Below are 21952 nucleotides of genomic sequence, written 5' to 3' on the forward strand. Positions count from 1 at the left end.
CTGGGGTGACACTTAGCATAGACAGGATAGCTGCTGTGTGAGAAATGGAATTACTCATTACAGCTCATTCTTCAGAGCTATTTTCATGGCCATTGTGATAGAACTGCTTGTTCATTCTGAGGAAGGGTTGTAGTGTGCTTTAGGAACAGTCATATATTTCAATTTAAGCAAATTAAAACTCTAGGTAGAATGGCTCTAGTGTTCTTTTCTTTTTTAAAAAAAATATTTATAGACATACTTAGTATGGATACATCATGTGTTGGGACCATCTTTTCACTAGTCCCTACCCCCATTCCACTGGGGGCCCTCCTCAGTGGGTTTGCAGGAATTTCCCATGAGGTTGTGGGTTATGTGTTGTAGAAGCAGCAATTTTTTTTGGTGTGTGGGGGGCAATGACTTTGGGCATGATGTCCCCATCTGTGGCTCTTACAATCTCACCACGTCCACATCCGCAAAATTCCCTGAGCCTTGTTGGGTGTTTTTTTTTTTTTTAATTTTATTTATTTATTTGAGAGCGACAGACACAGAGAGAAAGACAGATAGAGGGAGAGAGAGAGAATGGGTGTGCCAGGGCTTCCAGCCTCTGCAAACGAACTCCAGACACGTGCGCCCCCTTGTGCATCTGGCTAACGTGGGACCTGGGGAACCGAGCCTCGAACCGGGGTCCTTAGGCTTCACAGGCAAGTGGTTAACCGCTACGCCATCTCTCCAGCCCTGTTGGGTGTGTTTTAATTCTACTTCAGTGATGAGCTCTTAGGAGCCTCTATATCTCTGCTTTGTTATATGTTGAATATGCTCAGCATCTGTCTCCTTCACCCTGGCACTGATTGTAAGACTCAACATTGAAGCTTCATTCTTGCTCACCTCCCAATTCCTTTGTGGTTTCAGTTAGGGCATCTCCTCAGGTCTCACTACCATGTGAAAAAGAAAAGTAGATTCTCCAGTGGAGAGTGTAGTCAGCACAGGTTAAATGGGATAAGTATTATTAATTTAAGTAGAATTTGATGGGAGTAGCCCCTCTGTTAGCCAAAGGTTAGTGAGAGTTTGACACTGGAGAGCATAATCTTTGTCTCCACAGGATTCTGATCTGGTACCAATTCCAGATATGGGTTCCTTTCCACTGAGTGGGTCTCTTAGCCAATCAGAGCCATTGGTTACCCACCAAGGCTGTGTGCCACTATTGTACTTGTGTGTACATCTTGTCAGGGTGTTTGCTTCTGAGTAGCTTAGACCCCTGGATGCTCTGACCATTGTTGGCCACTTTCCCCCCAGTAGCTCATGTAGCACTTTACAGGATTATATGGGCTATCTGGGGTCTGGCTCTTTTCCAGATTTCCAGCCAGGTCTCTGTGTTCTGTGCCAGCAGTATATGGTGTCTTTAGCAGTAGGGTCTAACCTTTAAAAAATTTCTTTTTATTTATTTATTTGACAGAGAAAGAAGGGGAGAAAAAAAGAAGGAGAGGGAGGGAGGGTGGGAGGGAGGGGGAGAGAGAGAATGTTCCATGGGCTGCTGAGAAGAATGTATATTGTGTATAATTTGGGTAGAAAGTTCTGTAAATATCTATTAGTTCTAGTTGATCTATGGTGTTGTTGAGCTCTCTTTCCTTTTGATTTTCTGTTTGGATGATCTGTCTATTGATGATAGTAGGGTATTGAAGTCCTCAACTATGATGATGTTGGTGTTTATTTCTGTTTTGTTGTCAAGTACGTTTTATTTCATAAACTGTGGTGCACCTGTGTTTGGTGCATATAGATTTATGATCGTGATGTCCTTATGTTGGATCATTCCATTGATGAGTAAGATGTGGCCTTCTTTGTTCTTTTTGATTACTTTTGGTTTAAAGCCTATTTTACCAGGTATTAATATAACAACACCTGCTTGTTTCTTATGGTATCTGTCTTTAGTAGTGAAGAGAATTTCTTGAAAACAGCAAATAGAAGGGTCCATTTTTCTTATCTACCCTGTTAACTTGTATCTTTTGAGGAGTGAGTTAAAACCATTAATATTTAAGGTTATAACTGTGAGGCCTGATTTCACCCCTCCCATGTTGAGGTGCTTTATGGGGTTTGGTGTTTTCTTAAGACTGTACTTTTTTTTCTTTCTTTTTCTTTTACAAGGTAGGGCTTCACTCTAGCTCAGGCTGACCTGGAATCTACTATGTAGTCTCAGGGTGGCCTCGATTTCACGGTGATCCTCCTACCTCTGCCTCCCAAGTGCTGGGATTAAAGGCATGCGCCACCATGCCTGGCTCTAGACTGTATTTTTTTGAGCCTACTCTAGTTTTGCTTTCTGTGATCTTCTTCTTGTAGGCTATTGATACCAATATTGGTTATTTAGCTCTTCTATGTGGAGAATTCCCTGAAATATTATCTATAAGTTTGTCTTTGTGTTCATATGAGCATAGAGCTGGATTTTATCATGAAAAGTTTTTCTTTCTCCATCTATAATGGATATTTTTGCTGGGTACTGTAGTTTGGGTTGGAAGCCATAGTTTTGTAGACTTTGAAGTCCATTCCAGGCCCTTCTGGCTTTCAGAGGTTTTTTTTTCCACTGAGAAATCTGAGATAATTCTGATGGAGTTGTCTTTGTATGTAATGTGTTGTTTCTCTCTTGCTGGTTTTCTTATTGAGAACTTGAGCATATGAACATAGTTGGTTTGGTCATATTTCCATCAGGTAATACTTTTATGTCCCCTTTCCTCAGCCCCTGTTCCAATGAGGGCCCTTCTTACTAGGATTGTCAGTAGTCACTGTGAGATCATGACTGTACTAGTCAGTCTCTATGGGGCAGACAGTGTCTCAGAGTACACTTTCCTGCCCTGTGGCTCTTACATTTTTTTTGTCCCCTCTTCCACAATGATCCCTAAGCCCTGGAGTGTATGTTAAGAGTCTCCTTTAGTGTTGAGCTCTCAGCAGCTTCTAATTGTATGGTTTGATGAATTTTAAATCTTCTTAGTTTCTACTGCCAACTTCCTGAAGAAGCTTCTCAGGGTAACCTTGAGAGAAGGACCTGTATTTAATCTGCCACTTCCTCCATAGTGTTTCCTGGGCCCTGGTAGATGTAATAGAGATGACTCGTCTTGTGCTAGGCAATTGGCTTTCTTCTTATTTTACTGATGGGTCTTGTATCTTCCCAGTATTTGCTGCCATCTATAAACAGAAGATACTGTAACCTAGAGTGAGAGCAGCATGACTCAAAGGGGATAAACATAGACATTTAGAAGACTTTTTGGTGAATATAGTCTTTTCTTTTAGCCAAAAAATAGTGGAATTTTATCTTTATGGTCTATGACCTTCCAAATCATAGACTTCTGACTTGGTTCTTAGCACCAGCTATGAACTCTCTCTCACTGACATGGCCTCATATCCAATTAGAGAACAATTGATTAATCCCATAATCTATTGCACTATAGGGTGAATCTTGCCTGGCTGGTTGATTTTACTGAAACTACTGCCTTTTCACACTGTTAGTATTATCACCCAGAAGCTCACATGGTGATTTTCAGCAGAGAGCTAGCCAGCAGAGAGCTGTCTTGAATCTCAATTCCATAATGATCCCTCAATATCATGCTACTGCTGCCTCTGGTGTCTTCAGCAATATGTCCTTACCATTTAGTTCTGGTGGATAACCAAATGCTTTGGCAATGGGCTGCATTACTTGGGGAGCCTTCCTGACCAATAGCTGACTGTGAGGCATAATCCAGTTCGGTCACTAGGATTGACCAGCCTGTGGTTTTAGGATGAAGCTTTCTCTAACCCTGTAGGGTACTGCTGCCCAGATACACACAAACACACACACACACACACACATCCTATCTCTCTCCCAAATCTCTCTCTCTCTTTTTTAAGACCTATACTTTTTAATTAGCTAACAAGAGGGTAGGTTTCTTTGTACTGATTCATGCCATAGTTAGTTTTGTATATCTTCCCCCTCCCTTCCCTCCTTCACCCCAAAGACTCTTCTACTTCCTGTATCCTTTCCTTCTACTTGACTCCACCCCTACTTCTCCTCTTTCCAAGCCTCATTCTAGCTTCCTTACAAGTACTGTTGATACTTACTATGACTTACTAAAAAGTCGTCTATTCCATTTTAGGATCTGAATGTGTGGTACTTGTGGGTGACTTCACTTAGTATAATTTTTTTCAGGTTGATTAATTTTCCTGAAAATTCCATAATTTCATTTTCCTTACAACTGAATGGAATTCCATTATATATATGTACTACATCTTCATTATCTATTCATCAGTTGATGAGCATCTGGGTTGATTCTAGTTCCTTGCTATTGAGAACAGAGCAGCAAGAAATATGGCTGAGCAAATATTCCTGTAGTGAAGTCTTTGGGGTGTATGCCTAGGAGTGGTATAGCTGGGTTCAAATGATAGGTCTATTTTTAGATTTCTAAGGAACCTCCATACTGTTTTCCATAATGGCCATACAAGTTTACATGCCTACCAATCGTGAATGAGGGTTCCCCTTTTTCCTATGCTCTCACTAGCGCTTGTTTTTATTAGATTTTTTATTAGTCATTCTAACCAGAGTTAGATTAAATATCAAAAGGTTTTTAAAAATATTTAATTAATTTATTTATTTGAGAAAGAGTGAAAGAAAGAGGCAAATAGACAGAAAATTGATGTGCTAGGGATGCTAGCCACTGTAAATGAACTCCAGGCATATGTGCTACCTTGTGCACCTGGCTTACATGGCTACTAGAGTCTTAAACCTGGGTCCCTAGGAATCACAGGCACCTTAACTGTCCTCAGAGTCGTTTTAATTTGCATTTTCCTAATGACTAGAGAACACTTTCTTTTTTCATTTTCTTCCTTTTAGAACTGTCTTATCAGTTTCCTACCCCAGTTTGTAACTGGGTTGGTTGACTTTTATTGCTTAATTTCTTGAGTTCTTTTAATATTCTAGATATTAACCCTCTGTCAGTTGTACAGCTGGCAAGGTTTTCTCTTATTTTTTAGATTTTCTGTTGACTCTATTGATGGTCTGCTTGTCTATACAATAGCTTCTTAGTTTTCTGAAATTCCAGTGGTTGAATATTTGTCTTATTCCTTGGGGCACTATGGTATTAATGGACATAAGAAGTCAATTAGCCAGGCATGATGGCACACACCTTTAATCCCAGAACTCAGGAGGCAGCGGTAGGAGAATTGCCATGAATTCAAGGCCACCCTGAGACTACAGAGTTAATTCCAGGTCAGCCTGGACCAAAGTGAGACCCTACCTCAAAAACAACAAAAAAAAAAAAAAAAAAAAAAAAACCAAGAGGTCAATTAGGTTCTTATGCAATAATAGTAGTAAATGACTGAAGTACTTAACTTCCATGTTTATATACGGCATCCAAACTAAAAATTTATAATGTATTTGTTAAGTATAGCTTAAATCTGTTATCAGTATGTTAACAAGGCTGTGCTTTTTATTGTAATTTTATTTAATTTGATTGCTACTAGTAAATGTAGTTTAAAACACATGCCTTAATTTCTTCACAGCCATCATGTAAAGATAAGTAGGTAATATAGATCAATGTAGTTTGGGTTCTGTAGGAAAATATGTCTTATCACTTTAAGGAGAAAATGATATGTGAGTTAATATATTTGAAAGTTTTGTTTAGGTACTGTGTTATTCAGACATTAAAATATCCAGATGATCCTAGTAAGAAGTAGTAACAACAGAGTTACAGAGGGTTGGCTAATGCTAACTTAAAACTTTTTTTTTAATTTACTGGAGAGAAACAGAGAGAGAGAGAGAGAGAGAGAGAGAGAGAGAGAGAGAGAGAGAGAATGGGTACATCAGGGCCTCCAGCCACTGCAAACGAACTCCAAATGCATGTGCCACCTTGTGCATCTGGCTTACGTGGGTCCTGGGGAATCGGGCCTTGAACTGGGGTCTCTTAGGCTTCACAGGCAAGCACTTAACTATTAAGCCATTCTTTCTAGCCCTAATCCTAACTTTTAATAAAGGATTTGTCTTACTAGTTGGGTTGCTATATTTTTCTTATATTAGTAAGACATACGCTAAGAAACTTAGAAATACAGTATACATTTTAAAAATCACTTTCCTTAATCCAGAAATTCTAATTCTATTGTACCATTTTCTCCTTTTGGCAAATGTACCCAAACACAGCAATGTGGATCAGTTTTCCCATCATGAAATTAAGCAAAATCTGCATGGTATGAAAGTCTAGATGCTCTGTGACTCTTTCCTTCCACATAGAATTTAAACAGTAGCAAATTTCAAGTATAACTATAAAAAAGGAACATACAAGGCATTAAAGCAGGAAGAAAAGTTATTCCACAGTGAGGAAGTTACTACTGAAGAGAAAAGGGCTAACAATGAGGAAATCTGTAACAATGGCTCCAGAGAGAAACCTTTCATGTAGGTGGTGATTATAACAGGTATTTCCTCAGATGAGTTATTAAACGTTGCATATTTGTTACGTATTTTACTACAAGGTATGTTTTTATGTTTTACGATTAGGAATTTACAGTATGGAAATTGAGCCAGGCATAGAGCAAACAAGTTTGATTTAAACCATGTTTCTATGTTTGTTTATAAATTAAATTTTCTAGAAGAAGAGATTGCCTTTGTGAAGAGCTGAGATTCTAATGTAGGAGGTAAGTTTATACCCTTTTATTTTTTTTTTTAAGGTTTAGAATTATTTTATCATAGGGAGATCTTAGAGCTCAAGAGAAGGGAAGAATGCACAGCTCTTTCCCAAGAAGAGGCAAGAGGAGATTCCCAGAAAATGGACTAAGCACCTAGAAACCCAGATTGGAGTTTTAGAACTCAAGAGAAAGAAGGAAGGCAAAGCTTTTGTAAAACAGGAGGGTCCCAAGTAGGTAATCCCTCCATTTTATTACCATTGTATGTGTTTATGATTTTAAAATTAAATTATTTATCAAAATTAAAATATAATTTAAACTATAAGGATATTACATATTTATGATTTCATTAAATTTATGTAGGCCTGAAGTTATTAGATTCCAAAGGCTGAACGAAAAGTTAAAACCATATATCATAGTGTTTTTTTCAGATCATATTTGTTTCCATTAGGGGATTGTGCTCTGTTGTCCTCAAAGACTGTGCTCTGCTCATGATAATGCTTCCCACACCTTATTGTGCGTTAGAATCACCTGGAAGGCATGCTAAATACAAAATTCTGACACTACTTCCATAGTATTTGTAGGTTATTACATCTGGTTTAAACCTCAAAACTTTTTAATTTTTTTGTTATTGCTTAATTTAATGAGTTTATCCATTCATTTATGACCTTGTGCATGTTAGGCAAGCACCTTGCTGTACTACTGAACTATATCTCCACACCTTCTCCTACAACTTTGTTTCTTAAAATACTTTCAGTTTTGAGAAGGGGTCTTTTTCTAAGTTGCTCAGGAAAGCCTTGGTTTTGTTATCCTCATGGAATTCTAAGCGTGCATCACCATGCCTGAGAGGAATTTAAACATCTAATAAGTTTTCAGGTCATGCTAACAGTGCTTATGCTGGGATCCTGTTTTGAGAAGTGCTAGACAGCAAAGAAGAACCTGAGAGCTTGCAGTTCAAAGGGAGATCTGGAGTCAGTGGACAAGGCCTGTGCTTCCTCAGATGAGGGCAGTAATTATTTGAGTTGTGGCCACAGGTACGACAGTAAGGCTGTTTCTAAGTCTGTGTATGAGTGGCAATATAATGTCTACAGTGCTGGAGAAACCAAAGTCATTTAACACCAACAAAGATGTAATTTTTGAAATGTAGAGCCTAATTTTGTGGATCCCCTAAACTATGACTTTAGATAGGCAGAATAAGCAAAACAAACAAGAAAACTTAGCATACCTACTAAAAATGTGAAGAAAGCTAGCATCTTTTGAGAAACATTTTCTGTGTATGTTTCTCTAAAACACATACATAACTAATTTTAGGTAAGAAAAAACCTTTGTTCCTATGAGAGTAAATGTCTCCACAGTTTGGCATTAATTTCCAGTCTTCTTTCGTCGTGCTTGTTTCTAAAACTAACAGATTTCTATCAGTGATCAATATTATATATTGTATCTATATAACTACATTCATGAAACTCTCCTAGAACCAAAAAGTAATATAATGGGAATTATGCTTTTTATTTTTATTTTATTTATTTATTTATTTATTTATTTATTTATTTATTTATTTATTTGAGAGCGACAGACACAGAGAGAAAGACAGATAGAGGGAGAGAGAGAGAATGGGCGCGCCAGGGCTTCCAGCCTCTGCAAACGAACTCCAGACGCGTGCGCCCCCTTGTGCATCTGGCTAACATGGGACCTGGGGAACCGAGCCTCGAACCGGGGTCCTTAGGCTTCACAGGCAAGTGGTTAACCGCTAAGCCATCTCTCCAGCCCGGAATTATGCTTTTATGAGTAATCACCTCTTACCATCAGGAAGAGTCCAACCCTTCCCAAAACTTGAAGTACCTATGAAGAAATACATCTTTGTTTTGTTTGCATGGTTAACTTGTTTGTTACTGCCTGTTTTTGACTTTGGAGTCTGAAGATTAATTTCACCAGTCTTGTATTTTCAGTTTCTGGCCTACCTACCTAGTATCCTACTTTGTCACAGTTTTTCTTGAGAATTTCATGTTTTAACCTATTTTAACCAAGCTAGATATCAGACTGTTGGTCCTTGTCTTCACAATAAGTAATGGTACTTAATTGCCCCTTCTTTGAGGTCCTAGTTCTTGTAGGTCTTTTCTCTTGGTCCTTTATTGATATAGTCTATCTTTACTATTTTCTGCTCCCTTCATTACATTTTGATTGATTTCACTTACTACATTTTGGTGCATCTACAAAGCTATTAAAAATGTATGAGTTATTACAGAACTGGTAGGGAAATGAGCATTTTAGATCTGACTAGTACAAGTGTAGGATCAGTAATGATACTGTTTAAATTAAGTCCATTTTATAAAATTACTAGCTCTAAATTGGATTTTATGGTCACATAATAGATTAATATGAGATCTCAAGTGCCTTATTTATTTCTCAATTAAGCTGAACTCAAACTCTTAATTTTTGACTAAATTAATGTAATTATAATAAATTTTGCCCTATTCCAAGGCAGAACGCCATAAATCATAAAAAATATTTTAGAGTGCTATAATTTGGATCTTAAGTGTCTCCTAAAAGCTCATATGTAAAAGTATGTTCCTTGGTTATATTGAAAGTTGGCAAAAATTTAAGAAATGGGGCTTCTAAGGAGGTCTTTCAGTCATTGAGGATGTGCTCTTGAGAGGACATCTTGCTAGGACTATCCCCTTTCTCATCTTTCCTTGGCTATAAGAGGAACAGTGTTCTACCAGGCATCCTGCTACAGTATGCTGCCTAAACTCAGGAATAAAAGCTACAGAGATAAAATATGGAATGAAACCTCCAAAACTTTGAGCCAAAATATAAACTTTTTATGATAAGTTAATTACTCAGATATTTGTGAGGAAAAGCTGACTGACATGCAGTCAAACCAATGTGCAGCTTTCCAAAAATTAGTGAAAAATTACAAGTGAAGTGTGGTAGAAGGAATTTAACAAGGGAATCAAGCCCAAATGATACTCTAAAACACAGTTTCTATTGTACAAGCCTTTACCAGGGAGACTGAGTCTCCACTCTAGCTAAGCAGCTGTACCCTGCTTATATCTGCTTAGTATAGCTATAGGCACAAACACCCCTGAGCAAAGAGCTTTCTGTTCTATATTTGTACTTTCGTACTATTGACTGATTCCTAAGGAATTTTGTATATGCCCTCAAATCATATGATCTTAGAAACTGTAACCTAACCTATCAGTAGTGTAAAGAATTAAAGGCAATGACAGACTGCCTACCATACTGTCTATAAAACCTCTGAGCTATGATAGTTCAGTGTTGAGGCTTTGGAAGTTATTCCCCTGAGTCCATTCAGCATGAATAAGTTTTCTGATTATCTGTTCTATCTCTGGTGCCATCTCTGTGTGACTCAGTTTCCCGTAACAAGGTACTATTGCTTAGTAATTCTACTGTGGAAGAGGCAACACTTTTCCACCTTTTTTTTTGCCTAAGATTTATTATGCATGTTTGCTTGGATTAGTACTAAATTCCTCCTGTTGAATTTAGTAATGCTCGTGATTTCTTTTGTGCTTTGGCATTGCAAATTAATCTAAATTAATCTCTTAATCTCTAGCTTTGATTTGACTTTGCGCTACTCAATTTTCAAAGCAGACTACTCTGTTTTTAGTTAAAATACCTTTTATTCTTATTTTACTAGATTTGGTTTTTAAAACAATTCAGATGTTTCCTATATCATTTAATTTGTTATTCATATATATAACATATCAACTATGTACCAATTTGGTTAGTCTGTATACTCATGACTATGTCAAGATTAATGCTTTATTCATAGATCTTATCCTAATGAAGTACAAAATTTCCTTGTGGACATTTTTCACTGTTTTCCCAGCTTGTAAGGTTTCTTTTATAAGAATCCCAATCCCACTTACGAGGTTTCACCCTAATGACTGAATCACTCCCAAAGGCTCTACCTCCTTATAGTATATGAGCCAAAGAGCCAAGAAGCAATATTCTTCTGTGACCTTATACTGTCACATTCAACCTAAAAGTTTCTAGAGACATAAGTATTCAGTCTACATTAGGACTCCTGGGAGTTTTATATGAAATAATATGTGACTAGCACTAGCAAATTTGTATAGGCTTCCTGAATATAGATTTGCTTCTGGGGAAAAAAACAAATCTCCTTTTGGGGTGTATATTTTCTAACTTCTCCTCAATGACAGTGTGACTCAGTTTGCTGACCAATATAGCATTTCTGGGATGAAGCAAACTCAATCATGGTGAATGATCTTTTTGATGTGTTCTGGAATTCTGTTTGCTAGCATTTTATTGAAAAATTTTGTATCTATGGTCAATAGGGATATATATACATAATTTTATCTTTTTTGTTGTGTTTTTCATCTGGTTTTGGTGTCAGATAATACTGGCTTAATTTAAAAGTTTGAAAGCATTTATTCCTTTTCTGCTTTATAGAATAGCTTGATAAGTCTTGGTGTTATTTCTTCTTTGAAAACCTGGTAGAACACTGTAGTGAATCTATCTGAACAGAAGAACTTTTTAGTTGGAAGGTTTGTTTTTTAGTTATTTCTTCAATCTTATTGATTGTTGTAGATCTGTTTATGTTATCTGTCTTAGGTTAAGTTATGTGCATCTAATTTTATCCATTTCTTTTAGGTTTTCCCATGCATTAGAATATGTTTTTTTAAAGAATATCCTTGGTTTTCTGGAATTGATTTGGTACCTTTGTAGTCTCCCCTTTCATCTCTTTTTAATTTGGATCTTCTCCCTTTTGGTGAATGTGGTTAAGTGTTTGTCAGTCTCGTTTATCCCTTCACAGAACCAGCTCGTGTTTTAGTCTAGTGAAAAGCATAGCTGCCTTCAAAGAACCAATCCTTGGTGTCATTGATTTTTGTATTTTTTCATTTCTACTTCACTAATATCTTCTGTAATATTATTTCTTTCAGCCTACTTTATTAGAGGTTTGGTTTACTCTTTTTCCAAGGCCTACAGTGCATTGTTTTGTTATTTATTGAGTTCTCTTTGACTTTTTAATGTAGACATTTAGAATATAATTTCCTTTTTAGGACTAAATTCATTATATCCTAAAGTGGGTTTTTTTTTTAAGGTTTGTTTTCATTTTTCAGTCAGTTCTAAGCATTTTTGATTGCTTTTAACATCTTTTCATCTTAAAGGGAATACCTTTCTTTCATTGTGAAGTTTGTTTCTTGAAAACAGCATTGGTTTTCTAATTCAATTTGCTAGTATGTGTCTTTTAAAACTCTGTTTTTATTTTTAATAACTTCATAAATATAAATTATATATTTTGATCTTATTCCTGTTACCTCTCTTATCCCTAAAATACTCCCACTAAACCTCCTTCTTCTTCCCAAGTAATCTCCTTCCTACTCTCATGTCTTTCTAAAAATTTGGAGACCCACCAAGTTAAAGTAAGTTGTTTACATGAGCATGGATGAGGATTATTTATTGGAGAATGGTTAATTTACCATAGCTATACTCCCCCAGCCATTTACTGCCAATAGCTCCTCTGGGAGGTATGAATAATCATGAGACCCTCCCCAGTTCCTCAGGGAGAATTGATTGGTTCAATATTGTACAGAAAACCACAGTATCTGTGAGTTCCTGAGTATAATGACCATGTTGTGTCTAGACAATGACATTTCATAGGCTCTGGCTCTTACCGTCTTTCTGTTCCCTCTTCCAAGATGCTCCCTGAGTCTTAGAAGAGGTGATACATGGCTGAGCACACAATAATTACTCTCAGCACTTTCACCTGCTATGCATAGCCGCATTAACCTTTGGCTGACTGCAAAAATAAATTCCTATAATGGAGGTAGAAAACAACACTAATTTATAGGTATAAGTATTTAGAAGGAAGTTTGATAACTATCCATTTAGCATCGTAACAGTGCGAGGTTCATCCCAGGGCCTAGGAGCCCCTAGCCACAGGGTTTAATTGAGCATCTGAGACTATTCAGTTATTACTGAAATGTGTGTATATTTTGTAATTTCTTATGGTAGGTGTTTGCTTAGACCTCACTTGCTTAGCAACTATCCTGGCATCATTTATTTTTTTCTCTATAGCCTCTTGGATATATTTATCCTTTTCTCCTGTCCAAAATATTCCTTCTAGTATTCATTATAGAGCTTGCTTGGTAGTTATAAATCCCTTCAGCCTGCTTCTATCATGGGAAGTATTTCTTTCTCCTTCCATTATTACATATAGTTTTGCCAGGTATAGTAAGTAGTTTGAGCTTGCATTAATACTCTTTCAGAATTTGAAATGCATAATTCCAAGCCATTCTGCCTTTTAAAAGTTCCATTGAAAATCAGCTATTATTCTGATGGTCCAGTCTTTACATATGAATTTGTCCTTCTCTCTTTCGATTTTCAGTACAGTTTCTTTGTTCTATATATTTAGTGTTTAAACTATAATATGATATATGGATTTTCTTTTCTGATCCGGTGTATTCATTGTTCTGCACAAGTCTCATATCTGAATGGGCATTGGGTTAGTTTAAGCAAAAGATTATGTATGATTTTAAAATGGAACTCATTCTGTGCTCATTATGTATAGATTTGATATTTTCATGCTGTCTCAAAGATCTCATATGTTTTACTCATACATTTTTTTTTCCTACCAGAAGGAGAAAAGGACAATGAGGGAGGAAGGGTCTGGACAAACTTGGAATGGCAAATAACTAGTACTCTTCCTCTTTCTGTCCCAGGATACAAGACTCTTAGGTTATCCATGGAGACGCTGCAGTAGAAGACATACAGTTTTCAGGGTTCTGTTCATACTTAACAACAAAGGAAACTAATAGAGAACCTATAGGCTGGGGAGATAAAAGTGTCTCATTCTCTTTACCTGTTTCAGCCAGTTCCTTTACCTTATCTTCAGATTCTGATAGTCTTTTCTCCACAGAACAATTTTGTTTTGGGGACTTTCCATTGATTTTTTAATTTTACCTTCTGAATTTTCATTTCCAACATCACTTCTGTTTTTCTTTTTCTATCTCTTTATTCAATTCTATTTCCATGTCCTGAATTGACCTCTTGAGTTCATTCAACTGTTTGTGTGTGTTCTCTTAGAACATTCAGGATTTATGTATGTCTTCTGAATTCTTTGGACATATTTATAATTGCCCTTTTTAATTCTTTGTTTAGAATTTGTTCTGTGTCACTCTCCTTGGGGCCAATGAGACTGGTACATATTGTCTTCATTTTTTTTTCATGTCACTTGTATTTACTACTGCTAATATTAACTTCAGTAGTGCTCTTGTGTGCCGTTGACTATTCTAATGAACTCATATGTAGAGGTGTATTTGATCCTTACTAACTGTCTTGTGAGATCAGACTTACTGGTATAAAGATGAGAAAAGAAGTTGGGACTATGGAGAGGTTCAGTTAACATCATTATTACAGCAATGGAGCTGAAATTAGAACTTTGGAAGTTTGCTAAACCTTTTGTACCTTAACAGGGAAAAAGCCTATAATCTCAAAGAATTTTATATTTCTTTTTATCTCTCTGAAATATAATTCTATTTATCATAAAACACGAATTAATTTTAAATTAATTCTACTGTAACAGCAGGTGTGAAGCAAAGACACATGTTTTGTATAATATGCATAGTGTAATTTCCTTGGAGTTTTAAACCCTGAATCCTACCTTTTGATTTAATCCTTAATTATGTGAAAATATGTTAATACTATGTATGTGGTATCTACCTGTGAAATGTTGGTTTGTCCCATAAGAATGCTTCTAGGCATACTGCAACTTTAATTAGTAGTGATTCAGCATTTTGAATACATTGGAGGCCTACTCTGCCATTTATTCCATAATTTCTTCCCACAATCAACTAGCTTATCATTTCAGCCTACATCAAGTCTTTTAATGTTATTTTTTTTATTTCATTATGTGTTTATTCAGAACCATTTTTTTTTAAAGATCCATTGGCAAGATGAATCAAAATATTTTCAGGTTTTTTTTTTCATTCAGAAAGCCTTTTTCAAACATAAGCATATTCTTTGTATTTCCTGGTTTTTTTCTTTACCTAAATTTTTAAGCGTCATTTTTTGGGTTCAAACTTGGAGCCCCATTTTGAATTAGGACTCCTTGGAAAACATAGTCACCAATGCTCTAAAGCAAAGCTCTACAAACTTAAGTACAGATAAGTGTTCTAAGCATGGCAGGTGCCCTTGTCTCTGTTGTACCTCACCTGCCCTTGTAGCAGGAAAGTAGTCTCTGGCATGTGTGTGGCCATGGCTGTTACAATAAATTTAGAGGAACGGGTGGCAGGCTAGATGCGATACACCGGCGGTAGTTTGCAAAATGATACACTTAGCCTGAGGTCCAGTGCTTCATGTGTAGTGATTATTGATAAACTTCCTCTCTGTGCGTTAATGTACTAGATTTTGCCCCATATACTCTCCTTGGAAGTTAGAAGAAGAAAAAATAACTAATATATTTTCAAATGTAGGCTGCTATAAGCAATACAATGCTAATTAACCTCATAAAGACTGCCTCTTCATCTGCGTGCATTCCCTACCAGGATGACAGATGGCAGAGTCAAATCAAAGTACATCTGTTAATATTGATTTGTTGATGTGCCCTAAACAGAGAGCAGATCAAAGGGAGAGTGATGAGTTCTGAGCTATGTATATATGTACTACAGTTTGTGAATTTATTTCAAACTGAAATAATGTCTACCTTTATATTTTTCTTCTTTAAATTCAAGGAGATTTTAGAGTAACTCCCATGTGGAAGCCTATGTACCACACCATGGGACTTTTATGGTGTCCCACTTCCATATATGACTGAATTTTGACAATACATTGGAACCTCATTATACCCGGATGTATAACTTTGGTTTTTGAGTTCCCTTACCTGTCACCTCTACATCCATCATAGATCTTATAATCCTAATTAAAAATTGTTTCCTTTCAATTAATCCTGACAAAATATTTACTATCTTTTTATCTCCTCATTGGTACCAGTTGGTGTTAACCTCCCTATTTTATGCAATTACCTTGAAAGTTTTGTATACTTCACTTGGTAAAACCAGTTTTTATATTGTAATATTTATTTATTTATTTACTTGAAAGAGAGAAGCATAAATAATATGGGCATGTCAAGGCCTTGAGCCCTTGCAAAAGAACTCCAGGCCTGTGTGCCACCTTGTACATCTGGCTTTAAATGGTTACTGGGGACTTGAACCTCGGTCCTTTGGTTTTGATAGCAAATGTCTTAACCCAAAAGACTGTTTTTATTTAAATGATTTAAATTTAATATTTCTAAAAATAACCATTTGAACTTGAATCTCAGTCTCTAGTATTTTCCAACTGTGATCATTTTGCCAACCTTATACAGAGGAAAATATCGTCTTCTGATCTCACATTTTGATCGTTTGACACACACACACACACAAACACACACACATCATATAGTTTTCTTTAATGCCTCTGTCGATCCTCCACACAAAACCAAGAGAATATACATACACAAATACCAGGTGGCTAATGAGGGCATTAGTGCTGCAAGTGGAAGAAACTTGAGTTCCCTAGTATCATCTTACTTTACCAGACTGCTGGAGACTTAACCGGTGCTGAGCTTTTGGAGGACTCTGGTTAGACTTAGTCAGAATCTCTGTTGTCTCTTTAATGGGCTTCATGTGCCCAGATAAGCCTTTCCCAGGACTTTGGCAGAAAGAGGGCTGCTTACAATAAAGGGTTCACATGTATGAACACAATGGAAAGTGTATTTTCATTGGTTGAAGCTTAAAAATCTCAGCGAAAGCCAGGCATGGTGGCACACACTTTTAATCACAACCCTCAGGAGGCAGAGATCAATAAATTACCATGAGTTGGAGGCCACCCTGAGATTACAGAGTGAATTCCAGGTCAACATGGGCTAGAGTGAGACCTTACCTCAAAAAAAAAATCATCTCAGGGAAGGGCTCTGGCTGAATTTATACTACTGATTTCCATTCATAAGTAAATTCCTATGGTATAGAAAGTGAGAGGTATCAATTTTTCTAGAAGGAAGGTGGGTATAGTCACAGCAAAACCAGAGGTGCTATGTAATAAATGTTGACTATTGTATGATTGTCTATGAGAAAGTACTTAACAAGAGGTTTTGTGTAACCCATGCAGAAGGCATGATGAGTGAGATGGAGAGATGATTTGACATCCATATTTAAGAGGTAGCATCATGAAGTTATAACACACTATTATAAAATGAAAACCCAAGCTAAATAAAAATAGTCAGCTTTGTTTGACTCTCTTGACCTTTGCTGCCTGGCATACTATTTTATTGTTTTTGAAAAACATGTTTCATTTATATACTTATTGCCATTTGTTCAGTCATCTGAACATTTTCTATCTAGGGGCAGAGTATAAAATATATGGTTATTAACTTGTGTCTTTTTAAAGCTGTTAAACATACCAAATAGCTTTTCTTTATTTATTTATTTATTTACGTTTTTTTTTTTTGTTGTCATTGTTAACAACTTCCATGATAATAAAAAAAAAAATCCCATGGTAATACCCTCCCTCCCCCTACTTTCTCCTTTGAAACTCCATTCTCCCCATCTCAATCAGTCTCTCTTTTATTTTGATGTCATGATCTTTTCCTCCTATTATGATGGTCTTGTGTAGGAAGTGTCAGGCACTGTGAGGTCATGGATATCCAGGCTATTCTGTGGCTGGGGGAGCACGATGTAAGGAGTCCTACCCTTCCTTTGGCTCTTACATTCTTTCCACCACCTCTTCCACAATAGACCCTGAGCTTTGGAATGTGTGATAGAGATATTGCAGTACTGAGCACTTCTTTGTCACTTCTTCCCAGCACCATGATGCCTTCTAAGTCATCCCAGGTCACTGCCATCTGAAAAGAGAAGATTCTCTACCAAAAGTGAGAGTAGCATTAATATAAGGGTATGAACATTAAGAGAAGTGCTTACTGGGAAGTTTCATAGGCATAGTATATACATTTAGCCAGACAGCAGCAGACATTACACCCCTAGGGCTCATGACTACCCCTGTTTTAAGTTTGCATTATCAGGGATGTATTCCCTCCCATGGAGTGGGCCTCCAGTCCAATTAGAGGGCAGTTGTATTCCACCATGACAGACATGCCACTATTGCACCTGTTGGCTCGTTTGGCCTGGCTGGCTAAATCTAAGGCTTGCAGTATCCACTGTTGACTATATTCACTGGTGATTTCTCTCTCTCCCATTGAACAACGTGCAGAAATGCTTCTTCCAGCTTTCTGTCAGCTGGTCTACGTGGAGGAGGTTTTCAGCTCAGTTCCATCAAGATTTGTCAGTGGCCTTCCAGCCCAAGTATGTGGAATCTTAAGCAATAGCGTCTTGCTATCTATTCCTGGTGAGAAACCAAGGACCTCAGCAGTGTCCTATAATGTTTTGAGGGCATTAGGGACCTCCCTGGCCAACAACTCACTGGAAGGTATCCCATCCCTGGCACTAAAAATTTTCTAGCAACAATCTATGGCTCCTGAGTGTTCCATTATCCAAAAAAGTAGGTCCCATATGATTTATTTATATCCTCTTAGATTTTGGTTAGCCCTCCTTCCACCTTTCCTTTGCTCAATCTCTTCCCTTGACCTCACTTGGGCCTTTTCAACCCCATTAATCTATTCTTCTACTTACATATATACAATACCATCCTATTAAGTACTCCCTTCCCTTCCTTTCTCTTCCCTTTATATCTTCTTTCTAGCTTACTGGCCTCTGCTACTGACTTCTTCCTACTCACACAGAAGTTCAATCATCTGTAGCTAGGATCCACATATAAGAGAGAACATGTGACACTTGGCTTTCTGGGCCTGGGTTACCTCACTTAGTATAATCCTTTCCAGATTCATCCATTTTCCTGCAAATTTCATAACTTCAGTTTCCTTTACTGCTGAGTAGAACTCCATTGTATAAATGTGCCATATCGTCATTATCCACTCATCAGTTGAAGGACATCTAGGCTGGTTGCATTTCCCAGCTATTGTGAATTGAGCCACAATAAACATGGTTGAGCAAGTATCTCTAAGGTAATGAGTTAAGTCCTTAGGATATATGCCTAGGAGTGCTATAGCTGGGTCATGTGGTAGATCTATTTTTAGCTGTTTTAGGAATCTCCACATTTATTTCCACAATGGCTGCACCAGATTGTATTCCCACCAACAGTGTAAAAGGGGTCCTCTTTTTCCACATCTTTGCCAGCATTTATGGTCATTTGTTTTCATGATGGTAGCCAATCTGACAGGAGTGAGATGGAATCTCAATGTAGTTTTTATCAGCATTTCCCTGATAACTGGGGTTGTAGAACAGTTTTTCAGATGCTTATATGCTATCTGTACTTTTTTTTCCTTTGAGAATTCTCTATTTACTTCCATAGCCCATTTTTTAATTGGCTTATTGGATTTCTTATTTAATTTTTGAGTTCTTTGTATATCCTACATATTAATCTTCTATCAGATGTATAGTTGGCAAAGGTTTTTTTCCCATTCTGTAGGTTGCCTCTTTGCTTTACTCACAGTATCCTTTGCCATACAAAAATCTTTGTAATTTCATGAGGTCCCAGTAGTTAATCTGTGGTTTCCATGATTTTGTGTGTGCTCTATAGCTTTTCTTGCTATTGATTTGTAGTTTGATTCCATTGTGGTCAGATAGAATGCAAGGAATTATTTCAATTTTCCTGTATTTGTTAAGATTTGCTTTGTGTCCTAATATATGGTCTATTTTAGAGAATGTTCCTTGTGCTGCTGAAAAGAATATATATTCTGCAGCATTTGGATGAAATGTCCTGTATATATCTCTTAGGCCCATTTCTTATTTGACCTCATTTAGTCCAGATGCCTCTCTCTTTATTTTTTGCTGGGATGACTTGTCAATTGATGAGAGTAGGGTGTTGAAGTCCCCCACTCCCACTGTGTTTGGTGTTGTCTGTACCCTTACTTCTAATAGCGTTTGTTTAATGAAGTTGCAGCCCCCATGTTAGGTGCATATGTGTTTAGGATTGTAATGTCCTCCTGTTGGAGGGTGCCTTTAATCAATATAAAGTGACCTTCCTTATCTTTGCTAACTAATGTTGGGCTGAAGTCTACCTTGTCAGATATTAGGAGAGCAACCCCTGCTTGTTTTCTAGGCCCATTTGCTTGAAACACCATTTTCCAACCTTTCACCCTAAGATAGTGTAGAAAGGTGAGTTCCTTGGAGGCAACAAATTGAAGGATCCTGCTTTTTAACCCAGTCTGCAAACCTATGTCTTTTGGTTGGGGCATTGAGGCTGTTGATATTAAGAGATATTATTGAAAGGTGTGTGTTTATTTTTGCCACTTTTTTTTTGGTAGTTCTTCCTGTTTTACCTTTGCTTTTTTGTATTAACTAGTGTTTGAGTATGGTTTGCTTATTCCAGGTTCATTATATGTGTGCTTTTCTTTCTCTTCAGCATGAAGGATTCTTTCAAGTATTTTCTGTAGAGCTGGTTTTGTCTTCAAATATTCCTTTAGACTGCTTTTGTTGTGGAATGTCTTTATTTCTTCGTCTATTTGAATGGATAGCTTTTCAGGATAAAGTAATCTTGGTTGACAGTTGTCATCTTTCAGAACTTAGAATATATCACTCCAAGCACTTCTGGCTTTTAAAGTTTGTGTTAAGTAATCTGCTGTGATCCTGATGGGCTTGCCTTTGTAGGTAACTTGATTTTTCTCTCTAACTGCTTTCAATATTTTTTCTTTGGTTTGTATGTTTGGTGGTTTAATTATAATGTGGCGAAGAGAGGTTCTTTCCAGGTTTTGTCAACAGTCATTTACTCTCAGCATTTTGACCAATGATGAGTCTGTACAGTGCACACTGCAAAAAGAAGCTTCTCTGATGACAGCTAAAGCTACCACTAATATGTGGGATTAAACATATAGATTTAGAAGGCAATTTGACAGGCCTTCACCAAGCTGTACTAACTCTGTCTTCATTTTGAGTTCTATTTTTTATTTGAGTTTCTGTGCTTACATGAACATGCTCACATGTTCTACATATGTGCCTTCTCGTCTGCCCAGTGTCTCACCTCTCCACAGCATTTGACTATTCATACACTCATTTCCCATTGGAAGTTTCTGCCTCTTTTTTCAGTTATAATATAACATTTTTCACTTTCTTATAAATTCCCTTTGATTTCCTCTGGGTCTGTTATCTTGCTATTTCATTTTTTTGGTACTGTTATTATAAAAGCATGTGTTTTTCATGGTATTTACATCACTAGACTTCTGGAGCCATAAAGGCAGAGTAGTAGCTTAAAAGTTTTTTGCATTATCATTAAGACTATCATTGATATTCTTGAATCATTTGCTGAAGAAATCAAGTGATTAAATACAGTGCTCACTATTATTGATTTACTTCCTCTTACAAAAGTATTGTGTTTTCTTCATACAAGGTATAAGCAAAGAACATTGATGCTCAAAATTTGTATCTCTAAGAAACCTAAAGTGCTTTGTAATTTTTGTTTTTATACCAGTTTGTTCTCTATTTTCAGGATTGTTGGGAAAGATCCTGATGGCTATTCGGGATGCATGTTTTGAAATTTCAGCCATGCAGATGGTAGGTAGTTTGTAATCAGCCATAATGTATTAAGGATTATCTTTTTAAATAAGCTTTTAAACACTGTAACTGAGTAGTCTCTCTGTACTTATGATTTGAATTTATTAAAATTAAAAACATATTGAACTCATTAAGCTTATAATAAAACATGTTTAAAATAATTGTATTCATATACTCTTTTACTAAGAAAAGTAATAATCAACTGACATATCTAAGCTTATATAAAGATGTTTAAATTTCTTGGAACTCTAATTACAATGTAAATATGGACCAAATACTGTATTTAGCATTGAAAAATACTAAATACTGTGTTTAGTAATGAAAAAATAAATCAAAATAAGGCATTTTAATGATTTTTCTGTGTTTTGATTTTCTACGCAAATAATAAAGGAAGAGAGTGGGTTCAGATCCCCCCACCCACACCCTCAGACATACAACTCTGACTTGGTAGTATTCTCCTCCCTTGGGCATTTTTTGGGAGTTACTGTGCTTCTTCTTCACTGTGGGCCATTGCACTGGGGTCTCAAGCCCATATTCATTCAGACTTGCCTTCTTCACATTCACAGGAAGCCCTTCACTGAAGAGAGAGAGTGTGCTTGGATGAAAGTATATGTGCTTTAGTGTAATTCTCACTGGTGAACTTGACAAACAACCAAGTACCAAATTATACAAAATGGGTGATGTAGACATGTGACCTGTCTCATATAAACCATGAGAACATTATTTACATCAGTGAGTTTATTCTGTAAAGTAAGAATTAT

General features: G+C 36.7%; 1 protein-coding gene across 2 annotated transcripts in view; it reads left to right on the top strand.

The window, feature by feature from the left end:
* The window catches only part of Nme7 (NME/NM23 family member 7), a 145240-nt gene that overhangs the window by 65752 nt on the left and 57536 nt on the right, over positions 1 to 21952 (top strand). For both annotated transcript variants that reach the window (XM_045158158.1, XM_045158166.1), the window contains exon 8: positions 21127 to 21191. In XM_045158158.1, the coding sequence (XP_045014093.1) occupies positions 21127 to 21191 (65 nt within the window). The remainder of the gene's footprint in view (positions 1 to 21126; positions 21192 to 21952) is intronic.

Source organism: Jaculus jaculus, chromosome 1, assembly GCF_020740685.1.
Source record: "Jaculus jaculus isolate mJacJac1 chromosome 1, mJacJac1.mat.Y.cur, whole genome shotgun sequence".
NCBI classification, from domain to species: domain Eukaryota; kingdom Metazoa; phylum Chordata; class Mammalia; order Rodentia; family Dipodidae; genus Jaculus; species Jaculus jaculus.